Source organism: Mustela lutreola, chromosome 4, assembly GCF_030435805.1.
Source record: "Mustela lutreola isolate mMusLut2 chromosome 4, mMusLut2.pri, whole genome shotgun sequence".
NCBI classification, from domain to species: Eukaryota; Metazoa; Chordata; class Mammalia; order Carnivora; family Mustelidae; genus Mustela; species Mustela lutreola.
Genome location: NC_081293.1, coordinates 186,713,844 through 186,738,904, shown reverse-complemented (window position 1 = coordinate 186,738,904; position 25,061 = coordinate 186,713,844). Strand labels below are relative to the sequence as shown.

The 25,061-nt window shown below is 38.7% G+C and overlaps 1 protein-coding gene across 4 annotated transcripts in view; it reads left to right on the top strand.

Annotated features, from left to right (window-relative positions):
- Positions 1–25,061, top strand: part of DGKI (diacylglycerol kinase iota) — a 436,523-nt gene that overhangs the window by 277,808 nt on the left and 133,654 nt on the right. For all 4 annotated transcript variants that reach the window (XM_059171955.1, XM_059171954.1, XM_059171956.1 and 1 more), the window contains exon 20: positions 9,102–9,301. In XM_059171955.1, the coding sequence (XP_059027938.1) occupies positions 9,102–9,301 (200 nt within the window). The remainder of the gene's footprint in view (positions 1–9,101; positions 9,302–25,061) is intronic.

Here is a 25,061-nt window from a genome sequence, read left to right as displayed (position 1 = left end):
TGGTGGGTATCCATCACTCCAGTGTGTGTCTTCCACACAACAGAGAGTTGGTACCTGTAGCTGGTTTGAGCAAATGTGGCAGAGTGAATGCATTTTGCCAGGAGAAGAAGAGGAGGATTGGGCATTCTGTAGAAAGAGAAATTTCCATACACTCCGAAGTACGAGAGATCCTAGTCCTCTGTGAGAACAGTAATTCATTTTATGGAGGTGAAAAGTGAGAGTGGTTAGGCAAGGACCAGATCATGGAGTGATTACAGGATTCATCTAGAGGTTTTGACTTTTGTTCCACGGTCAATGGGGAAATAGCAAAATGTGCTTTTAAATAAGTATTTGTTATGAGAAAAGCCCAGTATAAAAATAGACAAAATAATATATTGACCCTCACGTGCCATCACCTAGCTTATAACAGTATGTCATGTTCAACACATAGGCAATCTTCTTTCTGTCCTTACCTTGACCACCGCCCCTATATTAATGTGAAGCACATCTCTGGCATTGTATCACTTACTTATAAATACTTCTGTATGTGTTTTTAGAAGATAAGACTTATGAACACAACTATATGCCTTATATCTGAAAAAAATTAAGGCAGTAGCATCTGAATATTACCATTTACCAAGTGCTCAAACATCCAGTTGTCTTGCAAATGTCCCTTGCTTCCTTGTGCTCTGAGAGTTTGAACCAGGATCCAAGTAAAATTTATTTGTTGTAATTGATTAACATGACTCTTATGTATCTACAGGTTTCTGCCCGTCTCTTTACCTTCTTCATTTACTTATTGAAGAAACCAGGCTGTTCGTCCTGTAACGCTTCCCTGAGTTTGAATTGTGCTGATTATTCCTGAGCTGTCCGCTAACATGATCCTCTCCCTTGCTGTTTCCTTTAAGTTGCTGGTTGGATGCAGATCCTCCCAGCCCCCAAATCTACTTTGTGGCTAGTGTTTCCTTCTTCTGGAAGAGGATAGGTAATATCTAGTTGTCTCTCCGGTGTGACTAGTGGTCCCTGATAAGCATTGTCTGGATCCAGCAATCATTAGAGATTGGCAGAGTAGTGATATTCTAATTCTATCCTTTTTCACTGATTAACTGGAATATTTCTATAAAGAGCAATTTCACCCATCATTTGGCTGCTTGGTTACCTAATTGGTATAGGAAAAGCAGGATAACAGATTTGTTTTATTTATATGTCTTCAAAATAAGTAATTACTAACATCTTTGGATGGTGACCATTGTTTTAAACGGATTTGAGTTTTTAGGATGCTTGCCATTCCAAATTTGGGTCTGTGTACCCTCCCCTCAAATCTGGGTGGACTTACAAATACTTAGCAAGTCAAGTACAGTGGAAGTGACCCTGGGTAACTCGGGGTTCTGGATCATGAAAGGCCAAGCAGCCCATGGGAAATACAGGTCATACTGATGTTCTCTAGTTAATAGGAATTTTATAAGTTTCAGGTAATATTTGTCATTTAAAATGTTTCCCTGTCTTCATTCATGTAATGTTAGTCATAAATATCTATTGAACACTTACTAATCCACAAATTCTTATTGAATTCATAAATGACACTCTGCTACATGAAACAGATACGAAATGGACCCAGAGACCAGCCCTGTCCTCAGGGTGCCCACAGTTCAGTGTTATGGGAGGACACACACAAAAAAGCAATTACTGCGTTCTGGCCTCACAAATTCTAGGAGAAAGGCATGTGTAGAGCTAGGAAGAATTGAAACCAAACAGTGCTTATTAAATGGGAAAATCAGCAAAAATTGCACAGAGGAGGCAGGAGTGCCTACGGAAGAGATTGTGAGCGTCCGTTCTGTGGGGGAATGAGCCTGAGAGAACGTGGTGTCCCCGAGCTCTCATGATGGCTCAGCGGTGGCACATCTGCTGAAGAAAGACGCTGCTATGGAGAAAGGATAGGACAGGACCAGGTTTTTGTAACCATGAAGCAAGAAGGTTGGGAGAGATGGAATGAGACAGAATCAGATTTGCAGTTTAGAAAGATTGCCTGGATGTCTGGGTGGAAGGTGACCAGAATCTGTCCTCCTGGAGGCAGAGAGACAAAGCAAGATGTTGGTACTGAAGCCCAGGGGCAGCAATGGGAGGCCTGGAATCCGGGGAAGAAAGTGGTAATGACGGGGGGCGATGCGCAACTTCAAGGGTTATTCAGTCACGGTGACTTACTGTAGAGGGTGAAAAAGGACTATACATGAATCCTGGCCAGCGAGGGTAGGCCATGAGGTAAATGGTGAATATGTTAGAGATGTGGAGAATATAAAAGAAATATAATATTGCCAAAAAACGAGTTGTGGTTTTTTTTTAACTGTATTTTTAAATTTTATTTTAATCCCAGTCTAGTTAATATACAGTGTTGTTAGTTTCAGGTGAATGACATAGTGATTTAACAGTTCTATGTATTGTGTTATTAATGGTTCTATATATTGTGATATATAGATATATATTCATCTAACACTTCTATATATATATGATGGTTATATAGAAGTATATCAAAATATAGTGATTTAACAGTTCTATATATTACCCAGTGCTCAATTTATGTAAGTTAAATTTGAAACTCCTATAAGGCACCTAGGGAGATAGAAACAATTTGAAATATATGTTTAGAGCTCATGGGATCCTTCCAGGTTGGGGGAGAGGGTTTGGGGGTCTCTCAGATCTCCTTCCCGCCCATCCCATTAGTAGGAAAAGGAGAAGAATAATAGTTGATAGAAGCTGGTGAAGAGAAAATGGAATACCAAAGGTACATCAATTATTTCTTCTCCTTATATGATATGAATCATGTAAAAATACATAGCAGCTAGCATCAAATGTGGATCTCAGATTCTAGTGACTTTAGATTGCTTCCAAGATAAAAAAAAAAAAAATTCTACTTCAAGAAAGCAGAGTTAAATGTAGTGTATACTGCACAGTTTTGAACATCCTATGCTCTCTGAAGAATATGGGCATATGTTTCTGTTTTCATTCACATCTTACCTGACTGCTCATATAACAATACACTATTGTTCTAGAAGAAAGAATTTCATTTCCAGGACTTGGGTCTCATGTTTCTTGAAACTATTATGCTGATTATGTTTCTAAGAGCATAAATTATTTGAAAACGACATCTGTGTAACATGATTGCATAAACAGAAGACTGTGGTTATTTGGATATATGTATATATTTTTGTGAATTTAAAATATTCAGAGTGGCACTTGAAGAGAGACTCAAACAGAATTACTGGGTGGGAAAAAAACACTGTTTCTTTTAGACTCTTTATCTTGTGATTGCAAACTTCAAAAGAGTAGTCTTCAGTTTGTTTCCCTGGTTGAAATGCATTCCTAGAATTAAGATGATTCTTCATTGAGTTCTTGGTAACCTGATTACCTTTTTCTTTTCTTTTTTAAGATTTTATTTATTTCAGAGAGAGAGAGCATGCAAGCAAATGGGCTGAGGGGTGGGGCAGTAGAAGAAGAAGGAGAGATTATTTTAAGCAGACTCCTTACCCAGTGTGAGGGGCTTAATCTCTCCACCATGAGCTTAGGAGACTGTCTCCCTACCAACAGGGGCTCAGCCTCACCACCATGAGAACATGACCTGAGCCAAAACCAAGAATCAGAAATTTAACCAGCTGAGCCACCCAGGCGCCGCCTGATTCCCTTTCTGGATTCTATGCAGACCAGAATCAGACACTGTAATTTGTATTTATTTCTGCCTCAGGTTTTTTTCCATTATGGTTTTGGAGATCTTTTCATGTTGAGTCTTTTTCTAAGTAATCTAAAACTCTAGGACAGACCAAAGCATTATACAGATTGAGGCACTGGTCACCGAATTTGCTATGCAGTATGAAATCCAAAGATTTCAGTCTCCTGAACTTTAAAGAAAGTGGAGCCAGTTTTCTTTATGTTAATTGAAATTAAAATATGTAAGCTCTTTTGTATTTATGAAGTAGAAAAGCTTAAAGGTTATTTGGTGAGAGAAATCACATGGAGAAATTCCCAGGGCTGAAGTTTTATATACACCAGAGAGTATATTCTTTATTTTTTCAGGAAAAAAATATTAAATGTGTGCTTATTTTGATAAAACACGAAGAACTAAAAATAAAAATATCAGTCATAGTTAAATGATCTGTAACTATTTATATTTTGGTATGTTTTCTTCCAATTGCTATATGTCTGTTTTTAAACTTATAAGAAATTGTATTAGTTAAACCCATAGCACAAGTGGCTGTCTACTCTTTCATATATAAATATCTCAATTTATATAATAATTATTCCTTTATGAAAAGCTTCCTTTATGAAATATTGAGGGTTTTGGATGCATGGTGGTGTAAATAATCCTGTAATAATTACTCGTAAACCTCTGTTCACATTTTAAAATACTATCTGATGACATATCCCCACAGAAGAAATTACTGTTAATGACATAAATATTTTAAAGCCTCTTAATAACAGTTATAAAACTGCTTTCTAGAAAGTTTGTTCTGTTTACTTGCCCAACAACAATGAACATGAATACCTATTAAGATGTAACAACATCCCACAGGTGCTGGAAATGTGTTCACAGATAGAAACAAAAAGCTATTCTAAAATTACACCTTGATGAAACAGAAGGGAAGGTGAAAATAAAATTTCATCCCTAGAAAGAAAGAAATCATGTGTGTTTTATCCATCCCATTATGTCCTATGTGAGTAAGGACACGTTGTTTTAACTTTATCGTTACCTTGCATGGTTTTTTGGTTTTTTGAACTGTGGGGGGTTTTTTGCATATTTTAATAGGCTGTTTAATCTTTTATCGTTGAATTTCAGGAGTTATTTATATATTCCAAATACAAGTCTTTTGACAGATCTATTTAGTGCTAATATATTCTCTATCTCTTCTCATCTTTTTATTTTCTTAGTGTTTGTTTTGACAAGCAGAACTTTAAACATTCTTCTGAATTCCAATTCTATGAGGTAGGCTTATTTCATGTGAGTGCTTTCTGTGCCTTTCTTAAGAAATCTTGCTTATTCCAAGAAAGGTTGGGAAAATATTCTCCTGTGTTTGATTTTTAAAGATTGGTAGTTTTAGCTTTTGTGTATAAGTCTGTAATTCAGCCCAAATTAATTTGTGTGGATTGTGTAAAGTATGTATTAAGATTTGTTTTTATTTTTTTTTATTTTTTTAAAGATTTTATTTATTTATTTGACAGAAATTACAAGTACACTGAGAGGCAGGCAGAGAGAGAGAGAGAGAAGGAAGCAGGCTCCCTGCTGAGCAGAGAGCCCGATGCGGGGCTCTATTCCAGGACCCTGAGATCATGACCTGAGCCGAAGGCAGCGGCTTAACCCCCTGACCACCCAGGCGTCCCAAGATTTGTTTTTTAAAAAATACATTTACCCTTAGGGCGCCTGGGTGGCTCAGTGGGTTAAGCTGCTGCCTTCGGCTCAGGTCATGATCTCAGGGTCCTGGGATCGAGCCCCGCATCGGGCTCTCTGCTCAGCGGGGAGCCTGCTTCCCCCTCTCTCTCTGCCTGCCTCTCTGCCTACTTGTGATCTCTGTCTGTCAGATAAATAAATAAAATCTTTAAAAAAAAATACATTTACCCAGTTTTTTCCCAGCATTATTTGCTGATAGACTTTGCTATAGAATTACTTCAGTGCCTTTCAGTTGAATGTGGTTCTGTTTCTGGACTCTATCCTGTTTCACTGATTTATTTCTTTATCCTTATGGCAGTACCACAGTGTTTTGATTACTGTAGCTTCATAGTAAGTCTTCAAACGGGTAACATGAATCATTCCACTTTGCCCTTCTAAGAATGTTTTGGGTATTCTGTCTTTTGCATTTGTGCATAAATTTTAGAATCAGTTTGTGTTGACCAAACAAACAAACAAACAAACACTGCTGGGATTTTAATTGGGATTGCTTTGAATCTTTAGAGTAGGGAGAATCGACATGTTACAGTGTGAGTGTTCTAATCTACAAATATATCTTTCTCCAGTTAGCTGTTCTCTCATTTCTCTTAGCAAAGTTTTATACTTTTATAGTTTCAGCATGGTTTTCAGGCTTTTGCGTACCATCTGCTGATTTTGTTCCTAAATCTTTTATGTCCTCTTCTCTGCTCCCACCCAGCCAGGATTGCCCATCATTCCCATCTGACGGCAAGTAGAGTAAGGGCTTGGGTACTAAGAAAGAGAATGAAGCTTGGAGACAAGTATCACGGGGAGGAGTGTAGTGTGGCAAGACACAAGGTCTCAAGCCACACCTGTGGCATGAAGGGAAGTTGTTCTGGTCTGGGCAGCAGGGCAGTGATGGCAGTGAATATACTTTGTTCAGGGGATGTCTTTGTTTGCCTATCAGGGCCCGGGCTACCAGAAGGGCAATGTTTGAAATTTTCACAAAAGTGATAGATGCTAGATACAATAGATAATTCAATCTCTGTCACGAATAAACCACGATATTATCACCAGTAAATGATTCCTTCTAGCAAATCATGGGGATATTTATGGTTAAGCTTAGACCACTCTGAGTGATGAAAAATAAGCATTTCTAATAAGCATTTAAAGTATTAAGGAGGGCAGGTATTGCATGGAGCACTGGGTGTGGTGCATAAACAATGAATCTTGGAACACTGAGAAAATAAAATAAGAATTACCTTTACTCTAACTTGTTCCAAAAATAGCGTGGCTGTGCTAATAATAATAGAACTGTCTTTATCCTGAAAAGCTATGTAGTATAATTCCTCCTGTGCCTCGCAGTGATCTTGGGTTGATTTTGAAATGCCAGTGGGACAGCTGTTTACGTGTTTGTGGTATTTGCTGCTGCTCTAATTTGAGGCTGAGAAGATGACTTAAAAATGCTCTACAGTACCGTGTATGCCTTCTCATACCAAAGGGTTGGAAAGTATTTAAAACAGTTTTCAATTCTGTCAAAGTCAAAGGAAGAAGTTCTCACCTGGCAGGTTCTGCATTTTTATTTGTGATTAGGCCTAGTCAAGGGTGACCAAGGGGAGGAGAAGAAATGGCATTTCCAGAACACTGGATGAAGGCGTAGAGCTCTCAGCTGAGAAGTACTTGAAGGCAAGGGAAATATATTAGAAAAATTCTGGACATGAGAGAGTGGCTCTAATCTAAGTGATTTAAGTGGATCGTTTGAGTACACCCAAGAAAAACTTCCAGCTGCATAACAAAGGATCGGGGAATAGACCAAAAAGAACTTTAGTAAATTCTGACTGCATCCTCCTCTGCTTTCTTGTTCTCCCAACTAATTGAAAAAAATTGTATGTAAAGCTCACAATGGAATGCTTTTAACATTACAGGTGTTCTATAAGTAGTTCTCAGTTTTTATTCTTTTTTCTTTCTGTCCTTTTTGTCCCTTTGTGTTTCTTTTCTCTTTGGATTTATAGATAATTAAGTTTCTTTTACTCAAATTAATTTTTATACAAGTATTAAAAAAAAAAGAAATTCAATGCATCAGAAAATACACATATCTGGCAACGAAATAAGGGGAGATTGACTTCACAAATTTCTTAACAAAGTTTATTCCCCATTCATGGAAATGAGACATACAGAAACAGGTTGATACTATGTTTTAATCTTTGAAATTTTGAGCAAGTTACAATTTTACTTCTTTTTTAATATTTATTATAAGCTAATTGATAACTCAAAATACATAATATAACCTTGCTGAAAAATTATTTAGCAGTATCTGCTCAAGTTAATTATACATCTCAGCTTAACAGCGTAACAATTGTTCTCATTGTATGTACCCAAGAGAGTATCTAGCAAAAGATACATACAAGAAAGTTTATATCCACAATAGCTACAAACTGGAAACTTGGAAACAACCAAATGTTTACCAGCTAAAGAACAAATATACACATTTTGCTATATAGTACTTAAAAATAATGAACAAAAAACTTCAGACACAAAAGAGTCAGCTACTCCTATGGTTTACATGAATTTCAAGTTCAAACAAATTGAATCTATGATGATAGGAGTCAGACTATTGGTTGCTAACTGGTTTGTGGGAGGGGTATAAAAAGACTGGAAAGGAGCACATGGAAAACTATAAATTATCTAAAGCTTGATCAGGATGGTGATTCACATATGTGTATAAAATAGTCATCAAGTTGTATAATTTGTGTACTCTTTTAAAACCAAATATGTATAATTTTCATTCATCCCTAAAGGTAAATGATACTATATATGTAATAACATACACAACATAAAAACATATAGTATATAATTTAACATATATAAATATACATGTATGTATATACATATTTTTTTTAACTAATTCAGGAAAGTTAATGCTACTTTGTTGTTCTTAACAACAGGCTTTTCATGTTAGATTGACTTTTCCATTCTTTGGCCACCATGGTGAACTGAGCTCTGATTTTGATCCTCAAAGCTGCTGTACCTTTTATAATGTTTGTAATTGAGTAATTAATATTATTTTGCATTTCTTTGGTCTTATACAGATTAAATATTAGGTTTGAGGAGGTTTTTGGTAAAAAGAAAAAAGAAGGATTTTTTCTTTTTTCCTTTTTTCCAAACTTTTCCCCCAAGTTTGAAAATTAAACAAGGGCGGGTTGCCAATATAAATATGAATATATTTAATATATAATTTATAGTTACATATTATAGCATATACATATATAAGATATATGTTATGTATACATAAATATGTTGGGTAGCTATATTATGTATTTATACTTAAAGAATACATATTATAATATATGTTTATATTTTAATTAGAAAAATCTCCCTTAACCTGTGCTTTATGTCCTTTATAGTTTTTTTTTCTCCTTACATTGGTTATTCAGTGGGAATAAATAGCACAAAGAGCAACTTCTGTATCAAAGTAATGTGATTAAATTAAGACTGAAAATAAGTAACACCAAAAATTGGCTATTGAGCATTTTTGGTCAAGCTCATAAGAAGTTGAGACTTTAGTTTATTTTGTTAAGGTGACTTACCTGAGGTTTCCCAGTCCACTCCTGGCTAGCAACTTTCACTATGTTTACCAAAGGCCTTTGGGTTATTCAGAGCGCACTTGGGGGTTCTAGCTTTCCTGACTCTTAAGAACTAACTTCCAGCTTCCTTTGGACTCTTGAATTCACAGGCTGCCCTGCAAGTTGGGGGCCATGGGGAAAGGCTACACCAGTGTCGGGAGGTCATGCTGCTCACTTACAAGTCCATCCCCATGCAAGTGGACGGGGAGCCCTGTAGGTTGGCCCCAGCTATGATTCGGATCTCCTTGAGGAATCAAGCCAACATGGTACAGAAGAGCAAGAGGAGAACATCCATGCCTTTACTCAATGAGTGAGTCTGCCCCTTGCCTACCTTTGTGAACACAAAGACCATGAAGAGAGCGCCAAGCATGTGCTTGGTCTAGGGGCCTTACTGTGAAAAAGGAACAAAGTCCAAGAAACAGCAGTTCCTTGGTCTCTCTGACATATGTTTCTTCATATTTATTACACAGTGATCACACTCTAACTTTAGAAATAACTACTGTATTGTACACAAGGTAGATAACGCTTCTTCATCGACCACTTTGGTATAGACTTATTGGGAACAACAGAAAATCATTAAGAGTGATTCTAGGGTCATAAAATGCATCAAGATAAGAATGTTCTGTTTTGTTTTAAGAAGGCAAGCTGCTGGCCTCTTTTCTACCCAGGTCACTTGGAGAGTGTTGGTTTCACCAGTAGCGGGAGGTGGGCAGAGCTGGGTGTTTGAAGCTCACCCTCTCTCCACAATTGCATCCCCTTCTGAATGTTAGTAAGTTACTTTCCTGGTGCCCCCGTATTGGGATCCCATGGATGCTGGTGCTTCAACCCAATTTTGCCATTCTGAGGGGCATCCTGTTGTCTAGATACAACCTAACTTACTATTCCATACCGAAATAAACTGTATCCCTCTTGAACCCTTTCTTTCCTTAGGTGTTTTGATGAACCAATTTGAGATAAGGAGATAATAACTGGATATTTAGAGTATATATTCCTCTTAGAGCTCCCCTTCATCTAATTGTTTTTGTTTGTTTGTTTGTTTGTTTTAATAGCAGTATCTATCTGGGGTTGGAGAAGGGCATGGGGAAGGATGGCAATTTAGGGCCTCTTTTTGAGTATCTTCTCTATATAATGCCCATATGGTTAGTCTAACCCAAGGTAGGGTCATTTCTGGGCTGAGTCTTGGGTCATTATTCTGTCCCTGGGGGGACCCTCCAATGCGCTCCTCCTGTTTGTGGCCTGTGGTGCATGGTTAATGATGTGTCCTGAATGGCTGGCTTCCTGCAGTGCCTATGAAGCAGGGCATGCTTTGACAATCTACAGGAGTGCCTAGAATAAACCAGTGACACAGGTGCCATAGCTCACTGCCAGAACCTGACTTCACCTCTCTTTCTGAGATGGCATATGTTGAGGAATAGCATTAGACGGGGCTCTTCCAGTGTCTGCATTTTCGGTATCTGCTTCTGAGTCTGAAGCTGGCATGAGAAAGCCTCTCTCCTCTGCTTCCCCCTTTCCTGGAGTCTCTCTGGACATCAGAGTCACTCAGCACTTTCCCCAGATCATTATCCAGACAGCCTGTCAGTTCTATTCCTTACTTTGTTTACATTTTGCAGCTAGTGAAACTCCTAGCTCATTCCTCCCTGGTTTTCTTTTCTCCTTGCTTGAACTCCCATTAAGCTGAATATTCAACTGGCCAGTTTATATGTGAAAAAGGTAGGATGTCAACAACCATATACAGTTGACCAGATGCTCTCTAGAAACATTAGTGTTAATCCCTGAACCAGTGGTTGGGGAGAAAGCTCTGAAATACTAAATGAAAAGCCATCTTGGAGACAATATAGCAGCTCAGGTTGTTTTGGGTCATTTGGAGATAGTAAAGAAACTGTAATAAAACGAAAAGTTCTTAATATCTACAGGCAACGACCTCCCATCCCTATTCCTGGTGGTGCTATATTTGATGACCTTATCAGACGTGAAATTGTTTCCGGGTGCTTAGTTTCAAACAGTTCTTGGTCTTGAACTGAGAAAGAATTTGTATTTGCTCAGCAGCTATATTGTGAAGAATTCATTTGGGCTTTCTTCACATATGAAAACAAATACAAATAGTTGTTTTCTTTTCGTACTTAGACTACATACGACGTATGATGCGATGCCATAGATATAAGGGTGGGGTGTTCCAGAAACAGCCTCAAGTCAAAAATCATTCCTTCCCACCAGGGGGCAGTGGTGTGTCCTAAGCAGCCTCTGGTCTCAGGAAATCCCTGAAGGATGTTAACAAGCTTTTCAGTTCCAAAAAGGACACTTGTAAAACTTAACCAAGATATTCACTGCTACCGATGATAAATAACTATTGAAACACTATATTTGTTAGAAAATCAATACAGATAGCACATTTTCAAAGGAAAGCCAAACATCATCTTATCTTGTCACGAGTATTAAAAACTAAACCCTGACTGCTCTGTTCACCCTCGGCAATTAGGTTTCTTCTATTTTACTAGAAATCCTTGTTTTGAAATCTGACTTCTTCCACTGGATTTCCAGATGGAGTTTCCAGTTTGAGGGTTTCCTGGCCATGAAGACCTTTCTACAAGTTTTCTTCAACTTTCTAAGTCCTCTAGGCTTTTCTGTTTCGGCCACAATTGTGCCAGGTTCACTTGCACAGCCATGGTGGAGAGATAATTGGAAGATATTTATTTTCTTCCTTCCTTCCTTCCCTGTTTTCCTCTTTCATTCTCTCTTTCTCTCTCATCCCTCCTTGTGTTCCATGACTCCCTGTTACCTCTGTTCCATTTGCCTGTCTTCTTTCAGAAGAAAGAGAACTGCTTTGTAAAGTCTAGAGAACTCATTTAGAAACCTCTGTGTTTGATGAGGATTGGGGGGTGGGGGTACGGAGTTAACTGTGTCTGTTTGAGAATCAAGTACTGTGGTTCCCTAAACAGCTGGCTTCCTTTTCCACTTGAGCAGTGGTGTTCCTCACAGGTTTGCCTTTCTCTGGGAGATCACATCTGTACCCCAGATTTCATTTGTGACTGATAATGGAGTAATTTCACATCTGTGTCTTCTAGCCTGGCATTCCTTCTAACAGCCAGAGACTCACACCCAGATGTCTCAGCTGATATCTTTACCTGGATATCCCCTAGCAACCTCAGACTGAAGGCTGAAAATGGCCTTATTAACTCTGCTCCCATTGCTTTCTCTGCTCATCAACCAGTGAGCCCTCTTCATTCATATTTGTCTATAAGGAACCATGCCCCTGCCATGGAGTCCTCCGAGTCACCCACACTGTTACACATCCAAGTGGCCTTGGAGGCCTACCTCCTATTTATTTTCCACGTCTTTTTTGGAGGGTGGGGTGGTTAAAGATTTATTTATTTCATAAAGGGCAGGAAGGGACTGAGGGAGAACGCATCTTCAAGCAGACTTCCCGCTGAGGGCTGGGCCCAACTTGTGGCTTGATTCCATGACCCTGAGATGATGGCTTGAGCCAAACCCAAGAGTCAGACACTCAACCATCTGAGCCACCCAAGCACCCCTATTTCCCATATCTTTAATTCACACCACTTACCCACTCTGCTAGTAATACAGCTTCTGTTCAAAGGCCATCTAAGTTCACTCACTCACCCTGTCATCACTAAATGATGCTCATGATTTCTTGATTCCGGTGTCACTGCCCTTCATGCAATGCTTTTCCAATAGATTAATCAGAAGGATCTTTCTAGAAAAGTTAAACTTGTATTCCTTAGCCTTACAGAACGTTTTGATCATTGCCATCATCATCTTCTTCCTGTGCTCCAGAGGTCATCGCTCATCTGGAGCACTGGCATCTTTTGCATGTCTCTTGCTCTTCTTGCACGGCCTTCTTTCCTGCCTTTTTGTCGGTTGACTCTTGCTGAAGTTCAAGACTCCATTGAAATGTCACTTTCCCTAAGAGTCCTTTTCGATCTACTTCTAGATTGAAAGTGGATCTACTTCTAGGTCTACTTCTAGATTCTGTTAGATACTCTGTTGGGGTTCTAGGTTACGTTCATCACACCATCTACCAAGAATAATATAGTTCTTGGTTTACTTGTCTCTCTTTCCAGCTTGGAGTTTTCCTCTTAGGATCCTCAGTGCCTACCAGTATGTCTGAGATATGATTAGCTGTTGAATAACTGACTTGCACATGGACCGGATCGGTAATCCTGTATCTATTAACATTGCTCTGAGACTGCATCTAAAATAACATAGATCTAAAATCCATGAATATAAAAGTAACATAGGTAACATCTTGATGACACTTGGTGTGAATAAATGGAAGATACATACTCAAGAATTTCAAGATTTGGTTCACATGGATTGGATACGTGAGGGAATTCCCATGAGAAATTATTAAATAGTAGGCCATCATGATGCCACTAGATCTTCATTTATACAAAAACATTTATTTCCAAATAATTCTTCTTAGTCTATAATCCCATTTGCTATTACCATATAGAAACTGAAGGGCTAGACCTGTTGTGTTCAGTAGACCCCCATCTCTCTGGGACAGGAGCATATCTCATTTTATCATGGCTTATGAATCTATTCAAAATAAGAACCGCAGTGAATATCATTCCCCCAAAAAGTAATAGCAGAGATTCATCTAGCTTCATATTCATGTGCTAGTAACATGGTGCCCAGGTAAACTTGATGATGCTCTTCAAAAAGCACCTTTGAAAGAGAGCAGAAATGTAAAATTTCTCAGGTGGTTAGGGAGATCTTAAGCCAAGTGACTCCTGAGCTCACTGGTAATGAAGATTCCACTGGGAAAGGCAATCATATTAGTCAGGGGCAAGATTTCTAGTTGGAAGACTTTGAATTGCACAACCCAATGGGTTGGAGTCCTTCATCCTGGTGCTCAGAAGTATTATTGGTTGTAACTGATAGTCCTTTGAGGAACACAAGGAGTTGAACCACGGGTAACTTTATGTGTGAATTTATATACCCAGCAGAAAAGAGGGATGGCTGTGCCTACCACAGTTACAGCAAAGCTCTTCAAATCCTCTGGGAGAGTGGAGAGAATCATTTTGTAAATGTGACAACAAATTTTAGGTTTAGTTTCTTAAATTTTGTGTTTCATCTTTTCTAATAACTACTGAAGTTCCTTTCCTTTATAAAAGAAGAGAGAAAAGGGTGAAGTCTATGGTCCCCCTCTTCTACCAAGAGTATGTGTGGAATTACGACATCACTGTGATGAATTTAGGCTTTCTTGGTATTACCTTCAGAGTCATTAAAGGTTTGGTTGAGCCACGCTTTTTCAAGATGGTTGTTTTTTGACACAAATTTCCTACAGAGATCTGGAATCAAGAGGACTATGTTAAAGGATTAAATTTACCTTGACTTTCCTCAAAGATGAGTTTACTATGCCAGCCTACCCCCTCTAGTGTATGTGTGTGTGTGTGTGTGTGTGTGTATGTGCGCACGTACATGTGTGTGTATTTGTATGCGTGCGCACGCACATCCTCTCTTTGGATGTCTCCAATGACCTAGAGCAAGAGAGGAACATGAAGATGCCTCCTGCCCGCCTGCAGCCCTGCCCAGTGTCCGCGCTCTCGCAGCATCTGCCCGTGCCCTGCCCTGTGCTGCGGTCCGTGGCTTGCCTTAGAGCCAGCCCTTGCCATGTGTCCTGTTGGCTTCATTGCTATCACCGGCTTTTTGGATTATGTCCGTGGCTGGCTGGATTTTCCTTTTCTTTTCATTCACTGTTTGGTGACGCGCTCATTTAATTTCTGTTTAAATCTTGTGTGTCTCTCTTTCTCTCTCCTGGCTTGTTCCCTGTCTGTCCACGCTGTTGTGCTGACTGTCTTCGCTGCTCATTCCCTGCTGCCTCTAGTATCCATCAGGTGCCAGCTGCTGACCTGCGGAGAGTGTCTGCCCCCCCTGGCTCCTTCACCACGTGAGTACAAAGCCGATCCATTTCTACATTTTGTCTAGCACCCTCCTGTCCTCCTGAGGGTTAGACTACCTGCCTCCTTTTCCCTCTCAGGTCTGCTTCTCAGACAAGGACCCGCCAGCCCCAATGGCCAGGGGCCTCTCTGTGATTTGAGATGGAATTGTCCAGTTCTTTGCGTTCGATTTGTCTCGGTCCTCTAAGGGTTCAGGTGTCAATTTTTGATGAGTTACTTTAGGGCCCATAATTGCGTGGGGTTGTATAAAATTCCAAACTAAGCACTGGTTTCTATGGAAAGTTTGTGATAGCCCTTTGGCCATGCCATTATCTGTAGCTCTGGGATGATGTTGAAGGAGTGTGCCTACTGCCCTTGATTTGTGAATGGACCCCCTCAAATTAAGTGTGGAGTTTTGAGTGCTTGCATATGCATCCGGGCATTATTTGGGTGGAAAATCCATGGTTGTAATAAAAAGTGAATGACTGAAAACTCTCTGAGTTAGCAAAACACACTTCATTCACAGTTAATAATTTGTACTTGATGTGTTCTATGCTTTTATTTTTTTCTAGTGAAAAAATATCTTTTTTTTTTTTTTAAAGCACCTTGGGATTTCTTTTTCGTCTTGTTGCCTCTTTATTGCCCTTTTCCTTTCAGATACTTAGCTTTTGTTCAGGTTTAGGTACTGGTACAGATGCTTGGTATTAACTACTGAAATTATTACTACCCCAACAGCCCTATGTCACATGTGCTATTATCTCCATCCGTGGTCTTGTGGGGAATCTGGTGCACGAAGCATTCGGTAACTTGCTCAAGGTCACACAGCTGACAAGTGGTAGATTGGGATGCAAACTCAGATGGCTTGGCTTCAGAGTTCACACCTTTAACAATTTACAGTTTGCCACTTTCATCTATGAGGAGCCTGTCTTCCTCTTACGCCCTAGTTGAATCATTGACTTCTCAAGGAATTCTTTGTTGATTCTTGTTGGGGTAGTTATGTTCTCACTGGGTCCACTATTGATATACGTATTATAGTTATCAAGGTTTAATAGGCTGGTATTAATTACATTAGCTCATGTGTGTGTTGCAGGGGGTGGGGGGTGTTGTGCACTAGACTTAGACTACCTGAGATCACTGACCATATCTTCTTAGGAATTTTTGTGTCCCCACCTCTGAACACAGATCTTAACACAAAATATTCCGAAACCAAACAGAGTCGTTAGTTGGCAGAATGAATGAATGGAAGAATACATCTCTAATTGAACTGTACAGTGTCTCTCATTTAGGAATATGCCAAAATTATTCCTAAAGTCCAATCATATAATCCTACTTTCAGTCCTAGTCCTACAGATACACACTCATTCATTCATTTTTCACAAAACATTACTTTGTACATGTTCTGTGTCCACCATTTTGTGCTTGGAATCTAGAGGCGAGCCCAGTGTCTCCATTGGGCTGCCTTCTTGGAACTTAAAATTGAGGCCAGAAAATCAACAGGAAAATGACATTTAATTTTCAATTTGGAGGTTATTCTGCAGGTATATCCTACATTTTACAATAGGCCTCTTCAACAAATGGGAGTCCAAGGAATGGCTTTCAGTGATTTTCAGAGTTCAAAGAATCAAGAATATCACCAATAGAGATGCACTGGAATCTATCCCATGTCTATTACAGTTTTAGTTGTATAATTTAAACACGGCTCTTTTTTTTTGGTTCCGGGTGTGCATACTACAGTAGGGTAAACTGTCACTGTTCTGTAACGGTGGAACAACTAAGTGTGGCCACTTTAAAACTTGAATGTTGATCTAAAATATTTTATATCTATATATAATATATTAAATGTTACATATTATAAATTTTGTATTTCCATATCTCTGAAATACTTATGTAACAACACTTACTAAATTAGAGTATTTTATTTTAATTTTTAACTTTAAAATTTTTTTCCCAAGATTTTATTTATGAATTTGACAGAGAGCATGAGAGTACAAGCAGGGGGAGAGGCAGTGGCAGTGGGAGAGGTCGTTCCCCGCTGAGCCTGGGGTCATGACCTGAGCCAAAGGCAGACACTTAACAGACTGAGCCACCCAGGCACCCGTAACTTAGCCTATTAAAAAAATATATATAGATAAGAAAACACTGTCACAACTGCCAAGGAGCCTAAGGTAAAATCCAAGAACAAGTAGTGTCTTTACATATTAAGGTCGTGGTTAACAGTTTTGACCCACTCTCATGCTGCTGTTTGCTACTGTCAGCAGTGTTTAATAATCACATTAATGTTGCTTGGGTCCTCATGAAAGTCAGGACCCCAGTATCTTGGACTAAGCTTGTCTGATTTTTTTTTTTCTCTTTTTGTCTCTTGCTCAGCCATTCTCTGCTCAGAAAAATTCCTCTATAGATGATCTCTTCTGAGGAGAAGCTTATCTTTCTGCTGTTTCTGTAGTAAACATTGGTTTCCTAAAGCAACTTACATGGTCTTTCTCTCAAGCTTTCTAAAAAATTTTTTTTGGTTGGGAGAAGGTCATGACAATAGCCATGCAAGGCGTGGGTTCCCAGGAATTGCAACTACTAATGTCTGTGCATATGGGAAATTTCATCTTTATCCAAAGGATTCTGAAATTTTACTTTTGGTCATATATGACCACATACGAATCCTGAATTTTATTGAAGAGTATTTAGGGCTTTATCCAATATAACAAAACTAAACAAATATAATGTTTCACCACAAGTCTTATGTATGTAGCTTAGTGAATTATTGGAACAATACTTCAGTTAAAAAATCTTTATAATTAAGTGACTTCATAGTAAAGTCCTTGCTGAAAGGCACCTGTGCACACTGAATTTTATAAATGCATGAATATTATAAATTTTATGAAATCATGAATATGAATGCTAAATGTTCCAACTACCAGCTCCTGTTCAGCTAATGCCAAAAATAACACAAAGGTATGTAATTGTAAAATATCTTTGTAAAACTTTTATCCTTCAGTAACTGCTTATTAAATTCCAGTTTGTGCCTATTCCCCACCAAAATGAAATAATGTAAACCATTTATACCCAATTTAGTCTATGTTTCATCTTTGAAAAAATATCGAGTGCCTTCTTTAACTACCAGGGTTCTGTGGGATCCTGGAGATACAGAGATTATAAAGCTAAGGTTTCTGTCCTAGAGAAATGGACATGCCAGGAAATAGACCTGTTTTGTTGCTTATAGTACAATACAGTGCCATATGATAAGCATCTTAGCACAGATTCTGGTTGTACTTCCATGTGAATGACTGTTTGGGTATTTATTACATTTGTTTTAATTTTTTTAGTACTTAAAATTAACATACAGTCAATGACTTTCTTGGTATACAGCTGGGAGTTTTAAGATGGGTGTAGATTCCTATAACCGGCACCCCAATCAGGATACAGAACTGTTCTAACACACCAGAAAGCTGCCTGCTCACTGCATCTCCCATCCACCCTCCCATCCAACCACCAATCACTGTAGTTTTGTATTTTTGAGATTGCCACATAAATGGAATCACACAATATGTAACCCTTCGCAATTGATTTCTTTCCACATAACGTCTTTGAGATTTATCAAAGTTGTTGCCTACGTCAATCACATATTCCTTTTTATTGCTGAGTAGTATTCTATTGTATGGCAGCTTCCACTTATTTACCCATTTACTTGTTGAAGGACATCTGGTTGTTTTCCGTTTTGGGCAGTTAGGAATAGAGCTGCTATCAAGTTTTGTGTAAATATAAATTTTCATTTCTCTAGGTTAAACACCTAGGAAGGGAATTCCTGGGTCATAGGGTAAGTGTATGTTTAACTTCATAAGAAATCAACGAACTATTTTCTAGAGTGCAAAGTTTGCATTTCTTATGTCTGAGAGAGAGAGTTCCATTTGTTTTACATCCTTGCCCGCACTCAGTATTGCTAGCACTTTAAAACTTTAATCATTTAATCATTCTAATGAGTGTCTTTTCATTATTTTCCATCTATTATATACTACTCAATGAAGCATCTGCCCAAGTATTTTGCCTATTTTTAAATTGGGCTGTTTGCCTTTCCCTATTGAGTTTTGAGAGTGTCATATATTCTGGATCCAAGTCCTTTGTTAGAGATGTGCCCCAGTATAGATCTTGTCTTCTCATTCTCTTTACAAAGTCCAAATTATTCAATTTCTCTATATTTGTGTTTTTGGTGTTATATTCAAGAACTCTTGGTTGAATCCCAAGTCTTAAATACTTTTTCCTTTGCTTTCTTCTAGCAGTTATAGAGTTTAACATTTTGCATTCAATTCTATGATTCAAGTTAATTTTTGTATAAGATGTGAGGTTTAGGTTAGAGTTTTGTTTTGTTTGCATTAGATGTTCAATAGTTCCAGCACCATTTGTTAAAAAGACTATTTTTTCCATTGAATTACCTTTTCATCCTTATCAAAAATCAATTGAATGTATATATGGGGGTTTATAGATATGATAAGGATGGATTAATATAGATTTCTGCACTCTGTATTCTGTTCCATTGATCTATGTATTTGTGTCTTTGTCAATGCCATGTTCTTTTGGTTATTGTACTTTTATGTCAAACCTTAAAATCTAATTGTGTTACTTTTTCACCTTATTCTTTATTTTAAAAATTGTTAGCTATTCAAGCTCCTTTACCTTTCCACAAAAATTTTAAAATAAGCTTGCCTATATCTCCAAAAATTCTACTAGAACTTTGGAATTGTATGGAATCTGCAGATCAGTTTGGGAGATATAGACGTTTTTACTACGATGGGACTTCCAGTCCATGGTTACTGAATTGTCTCTCCCTTTATTTTGTGCATCACTGTTTTGTAGTTTTCAACATACAGATCTTGTACATACCTTGTTAGATATGTGCTTGTGTTAGATATGTGTTGGTTTTCAGTTCTGGTTGCTGGTATATAAAACTACAATGGGTTTTCTTGTGTTGACCTTGTATCCTGTAGCCTTACTGAAGTTGCTTTTTAGTTCTAGGAGTTTGGTTGCATCCTTGGAATTTTCTAACTAGTCACGCTTTTATATGTGAGTAGGAGTGGTTTACTTTCTTCACAATCCATATGCCTTTTATTTTTTTCTTTTGCCTTATTGCAGTAGCCTGGATTTCTAGTATGATGCTGAGTAAAAGTGGTTATAGTGGATATCCTTGCTTTGCTTCTAGTATTAGGGAGAAATCATTCCATTTTCTCACCATGGAGTATGATTGTTAGTTGTAGATTTACTTATTAAAGTACTTTAGTAGGATATCTGGGAGAGATTAGGGAGGATTGGAGTCATTTGTTCTCTGCATGTTTGTTAGAACTTGACAAGAAACCATCTGGGTCTCAAGGGCTTTTTTCCCTTTTTAACTGTAAGCCAATTCCTTTAGGAGTTGTAGGACTACTCAGGTTATCTATCTCGTTGTAGGTGAGTTTCAGTGGGTGTGTGTGTGTGTTTGTGTAGCTTTTTGAAGTTTTGGAGGAGTTGCTCATTTTATTTCCATTGTTAATATATGTCAAATTATTGGGAGTATTTCCTATCTTTTTAATGTCCTTGAGATCTGCATTGATAGTTCCTTTTTATTCTTGTTTTTAGTAATTTGGATCTTCTCTCTTTGTGCTTCTTAGAGAAGGTTTATCCATTTTATTAGTTTTTTTAAAATCAGCTTTTGTTTTTATTGATTTTTTTCCACAATTGTCTTTCTGTTTGCTATTTCATTGATTTATGACCTTATGTTTTGTTTTTTTTTTCCTGCTTTCTTTGGGCTTATTTGGTCCCACCCCCAGGCCCCAGTTAAGCGTCTTTAAAGAAGAAGCTTAATTTTTTTTTAAAGATTTTATTTATTTATTTGAGAGAGATGCAATAGATGTTTAGGGAAGAACAGAGGGAGAAGGAGAAACAGGCTCCCCGCTGAGCAGGGAACCTGACATGAGGCTCAATCCCAGGACCCCAGGATCATGACCTGAGCCAAAGGCAGATGCTCAACCAACTGAGTCACTCAGGCGCCCCGAGAAGTTTAAATATTTAAGTAGGCAGTTGACTCAGTTGAGTTCAGGCCACAAGTTCTGGCTCACTTTCTGAAAGTTGTAGTTACAGTGTTAATTCTGTTTTCAAAGTCTTTGCAGTGCTCTTCATATCTCTGTCTGGTGTGTATGCACTACCAAGTTACCAGTGTGGGATCTGAGTTTTCTATCCTGTAGTTCGGTTCCTAAAGTCTACTGTACAGAAGCTTAGGGCCAGACTCACCCATGTGCAAGCCTGAAGATGAACCTGAAAGTTCATAAACATCTTTATGGAGCTGTTGTCCTGAGCCTTTCCTTCTCTGTTGTCATCCCAGCCCTTTGCTCTTCCGTAAGGCTCCCCTTTTCCAACTTCCAGCCAGAAATCTAAGGCTTTAGTTACCTCGCTCTACTGCCTATTTCCCGCAACTGTGCTCCTGTCTAGAGCCAAGCAATGATGTGACAGAAAGAAGGAGCATAAAAGCAGTGTTTGTTTATCCCATCCTCTTGGGATCTCTGCTCCTTTTATCAGAGAGCGAGCTCTCTTCCATTACAATTGTAAGCTCCTGAAGGCCTTTATCAGTGTCTCTGCGGGGAATGCTGAGGTGTAAGAAAATAGTAAGGGGAAGATAGATCTGAATTTTTCTTAGCATTCAGAGTCCTTTTTCTTAGCATTCAGAGTCCCTTTCTTTTCCTTAATCCAGAGCTCAAGGGCTCTCTTTGAGATTTCTCTACCTACAGTTGGTGTTCATTTCAGGCTTTGTGCTTCCTGGAGTCTGCAGGAAGGGTGTATTGGAGAGAAAAAGAGAGCTTACCACCACTTGATAGTATTTTATATTCTAATCTTCTTCTCTTATCTGCTGCTATCATTTACTTTTCAGAGTTCTCGAATAGCTACTTTATGAATCCTGTCCAGATTTTATAACTGCATTCACTGGGGGGAGAAAGAATGGTGTGCGTTTACTTACCTTGCCCAGAACCAGAAGCTCTCTGCAGCCTTTTAAAAGCAGAGAGCTATGATTCTGTATCCCCTCCTCTCCCACTGCAGTTTAGGACCATTCTAACTCAACAAAACAAATCTGCAGAGAAACCACTGTATTTTGAACTACAATCAAGATATGTTCACCGTAATACGCCATCTTTCACAACATTCACAATTTAAACATACACAAGATATCTCCCACTGCTAAGTTGTGTGGATTTGCTTGTTACCTTGGGGAAAGCAGAGTCAGACACGGAGCCATGAAAAAAAGCATAAATTGTCATGTTTGACTACAAGCTGAATCTGATTCAGCACTCTAAAATCGGTTTCAATAAATGAAGTCTTCGTGGTAAAGGATGAAAGTAAATTGATTTTTGTTCCAGGAAGAGAGGGACTTTTAGTAAGAGAAAGGGAAATGTTTTTGATATGTCTTTTTTTTATGGTTCCATTTTGGGTTGAGTTGAAGAATTTTATTGTTGAGAAACTCCCAGAATCTCCAGTCTTCATGATTGAAGAAAACACAAACTGGTCATAGGTAGTTTAACCTTTGTGTGCTGGGCAGCAAAGTAAACGAGCTGATCTTTGGAGATGCTTTCTAAAAATGCTATCATTCTGTTCTCCCACGAGTCACATCAAGTATTTTTGTTTTAACATTTTTATGAATTTGTCCAGTGTGCTGTAAAGAATCTGTTTATTTCATTTATTTAATACTGGCCCTTTAGTTAGAAAGTAAGATTTGATGTGCTTTAATCGACCCCTTCTCTTTTCCTTTGTTCTTTACCAATAAGCTCCACTTTACTAGAAGCCACACTATCTGGGAGTAGCAAAAACCCTGCCAGAGGAGAAATTTACATGTACGCCTCTGTAAACTGTGACAGTTAGCTCTCAAGTAGCCAAGAAGATCCATCATACATACTTTACCTGAGAACGAATAAAGCTGATGGTCGCTAACACACAAACCTTTTTGAGAACATCAGGCAGAAAAGCATTCCTATCAGACCACTTGGGCCTCCAGAAGACTGTTTCATGTCTGGGGCAGAAATCTGTCCAGATTCTGATTCACAGATTACAATTTTTAGGTCATCATTCTAGACCCTAAAATCAATTGCAAGGATACCAGAAGTACCTAAGCACTCAGGAAATTATGAATATTTGTCTTGTTAAGGCTTTCATTGTTATTGTATCCCAGAGTGATGACCTCTGAGTGACAGGATTATGGATAATATTTTCTGGGCTTTCTGTATTGATTTTAGTGAGCATGCATTACTTCCATTCAAGGAGAAATTTAAAAGTTCATATTTTAAAAAGGACAGGAGAGAATAGCTACTACATCCACAGAACAGGAAAAAAAAAAAAGCCATTTGCTGAATCTCAGAGTCAGATAAGGAAACATCAGAGTTGGCTTGAGGCTGGCTGGAATGCAGAAGTCTTTGTTCACTGAACCACTGAGCAGAGGAAACTGCTAACCCGTCCTATTTCTCTTCTCTTACTCCCAACTCTCACATTTTCTAGGTTATCTTCCTAGTGATTTCACTTTCTACTGTCCAGTCTCTCGACCTTTAATAATGTCAAAATGTCATGCTTTCCTCCCTTCTTACGAAACCCCCTCTCCTGGTTGCATAAAACAGATACACCACACCGAGAATTCCAAGGAGAAGTAGGTTAAGAGTTGCTTGAGCTTCGTTCCCTATCACTTTTCAAACTTGAGCCCAGGCTGAGAGCTTGGACGATGGTGGTTTTCTTCCCTACGCTCTGCAACTTTCCCCCAAGAGTTTTCCCACTCCATCTGGGCTTTTATCCCCATTCGGATGGCCAGAGGGTAGTCTAGGGCCTTAAAGGAAAGGGGTGTCAGGAACAGACGTAGGTCTCTCACTGGAATGTTTTCCTCCTTATTCTGTAGCCCCCCCATGGCAACATGCTGCGGTTTGCAGTATCTGGAGGGTGGGGGGGCTCTGCTTTGCTTTCATTTGTATGACATTGACCAAGTTTAACCTCTTTGCATTTTAGTTTTTCAAATATATAAAAAAGAAGTGCAGTTGTTTCCCTGGATTTCTATCAGCTCTGAAGTTCTGTTATGCTACAATTCAGGACATGACCCTAGACTATATGAAAATCTGCCCCAAAGGGATCTAAGACTTGAAGCAGGCAAGACTTACCATGGGACATGGCAGGGTCATCCCTTACCCTTAGGGCAGATCAGGGAAGCCAGGCCCTGTCCTGCTTTGGTACATTTAATGCGTGGTTCTCCTTGCTCTCCACAAGAACCCAAGTGGATTTTTTCATTTGGCCAGAAAGGTAATATGTGTCTGTTATTATGCTAATTGGCACCTTGACTTGTGATCGAATTTAATATCTCAATAACTGTTTACGGTAACAGTTGTCATTATTCCCATTCCACAGGCAAAAAGATGGAGAATAAGAAATTAACTTAGTAACTTAACCAAGAGTGTATGCCATAAAGTGCTAGAGTTAACACCCAAGGCCTTCTGCTTTGGAGATGGCATTTAAGACCCTGAAGTCCACTGGTGATTGAACCTCTGATCACTTTCCTGCGTGTGTGTTTATTTTCATGAACATGATTTATGTATTTTATTCAGTCACCCTAGGTTAACTTCTTCCTTGTTGAAGAAAACTTGGAAATAATAACTTAGGATTGAAATGTGTGACTCTTTAGTATTATAAGTTTGCGGTTCAAGTGTCATTAAAAGAAAAATGTCAGAACGGCAAACCCCAATTAAAAATAAGTTCTAGTACAGTTAAAGAACCGGGAGAGTTTTTTCAAACTGTTCGTGATGGTGTTCGGTCTGCGAACCATGGCTCCACCGGAAGGGTCATGCCCACAGCGACGGTGGATGGAGGGAGCCTGGCTTCTTCTCTTAGCAAAGGTGAACGCAGATGGCAGCCTCTGGTACAGTTATGTAAGGCGTAATACATTTAGGACTCCCTCAACATTTAAAATTATATCTCGTTGCTTTTAAACTTTATTTTTGGAGATGAATTATTCATGTCTGTGTAGGTGTAGAAGCAGTCTTACGCTTACGAGTCAGCACTTCTCGTAAAGTAAAAGGTCACTTCAGACCTGAAAGGAATATTTACTCAGGTGTTGTTGGCTTGAGGTGCCGGGCCTGAGGAGGCGATGGCCCAAGTCAGCTTCAGGGGCGTGGGGAGAGTCTGTGGGAAAGTTCA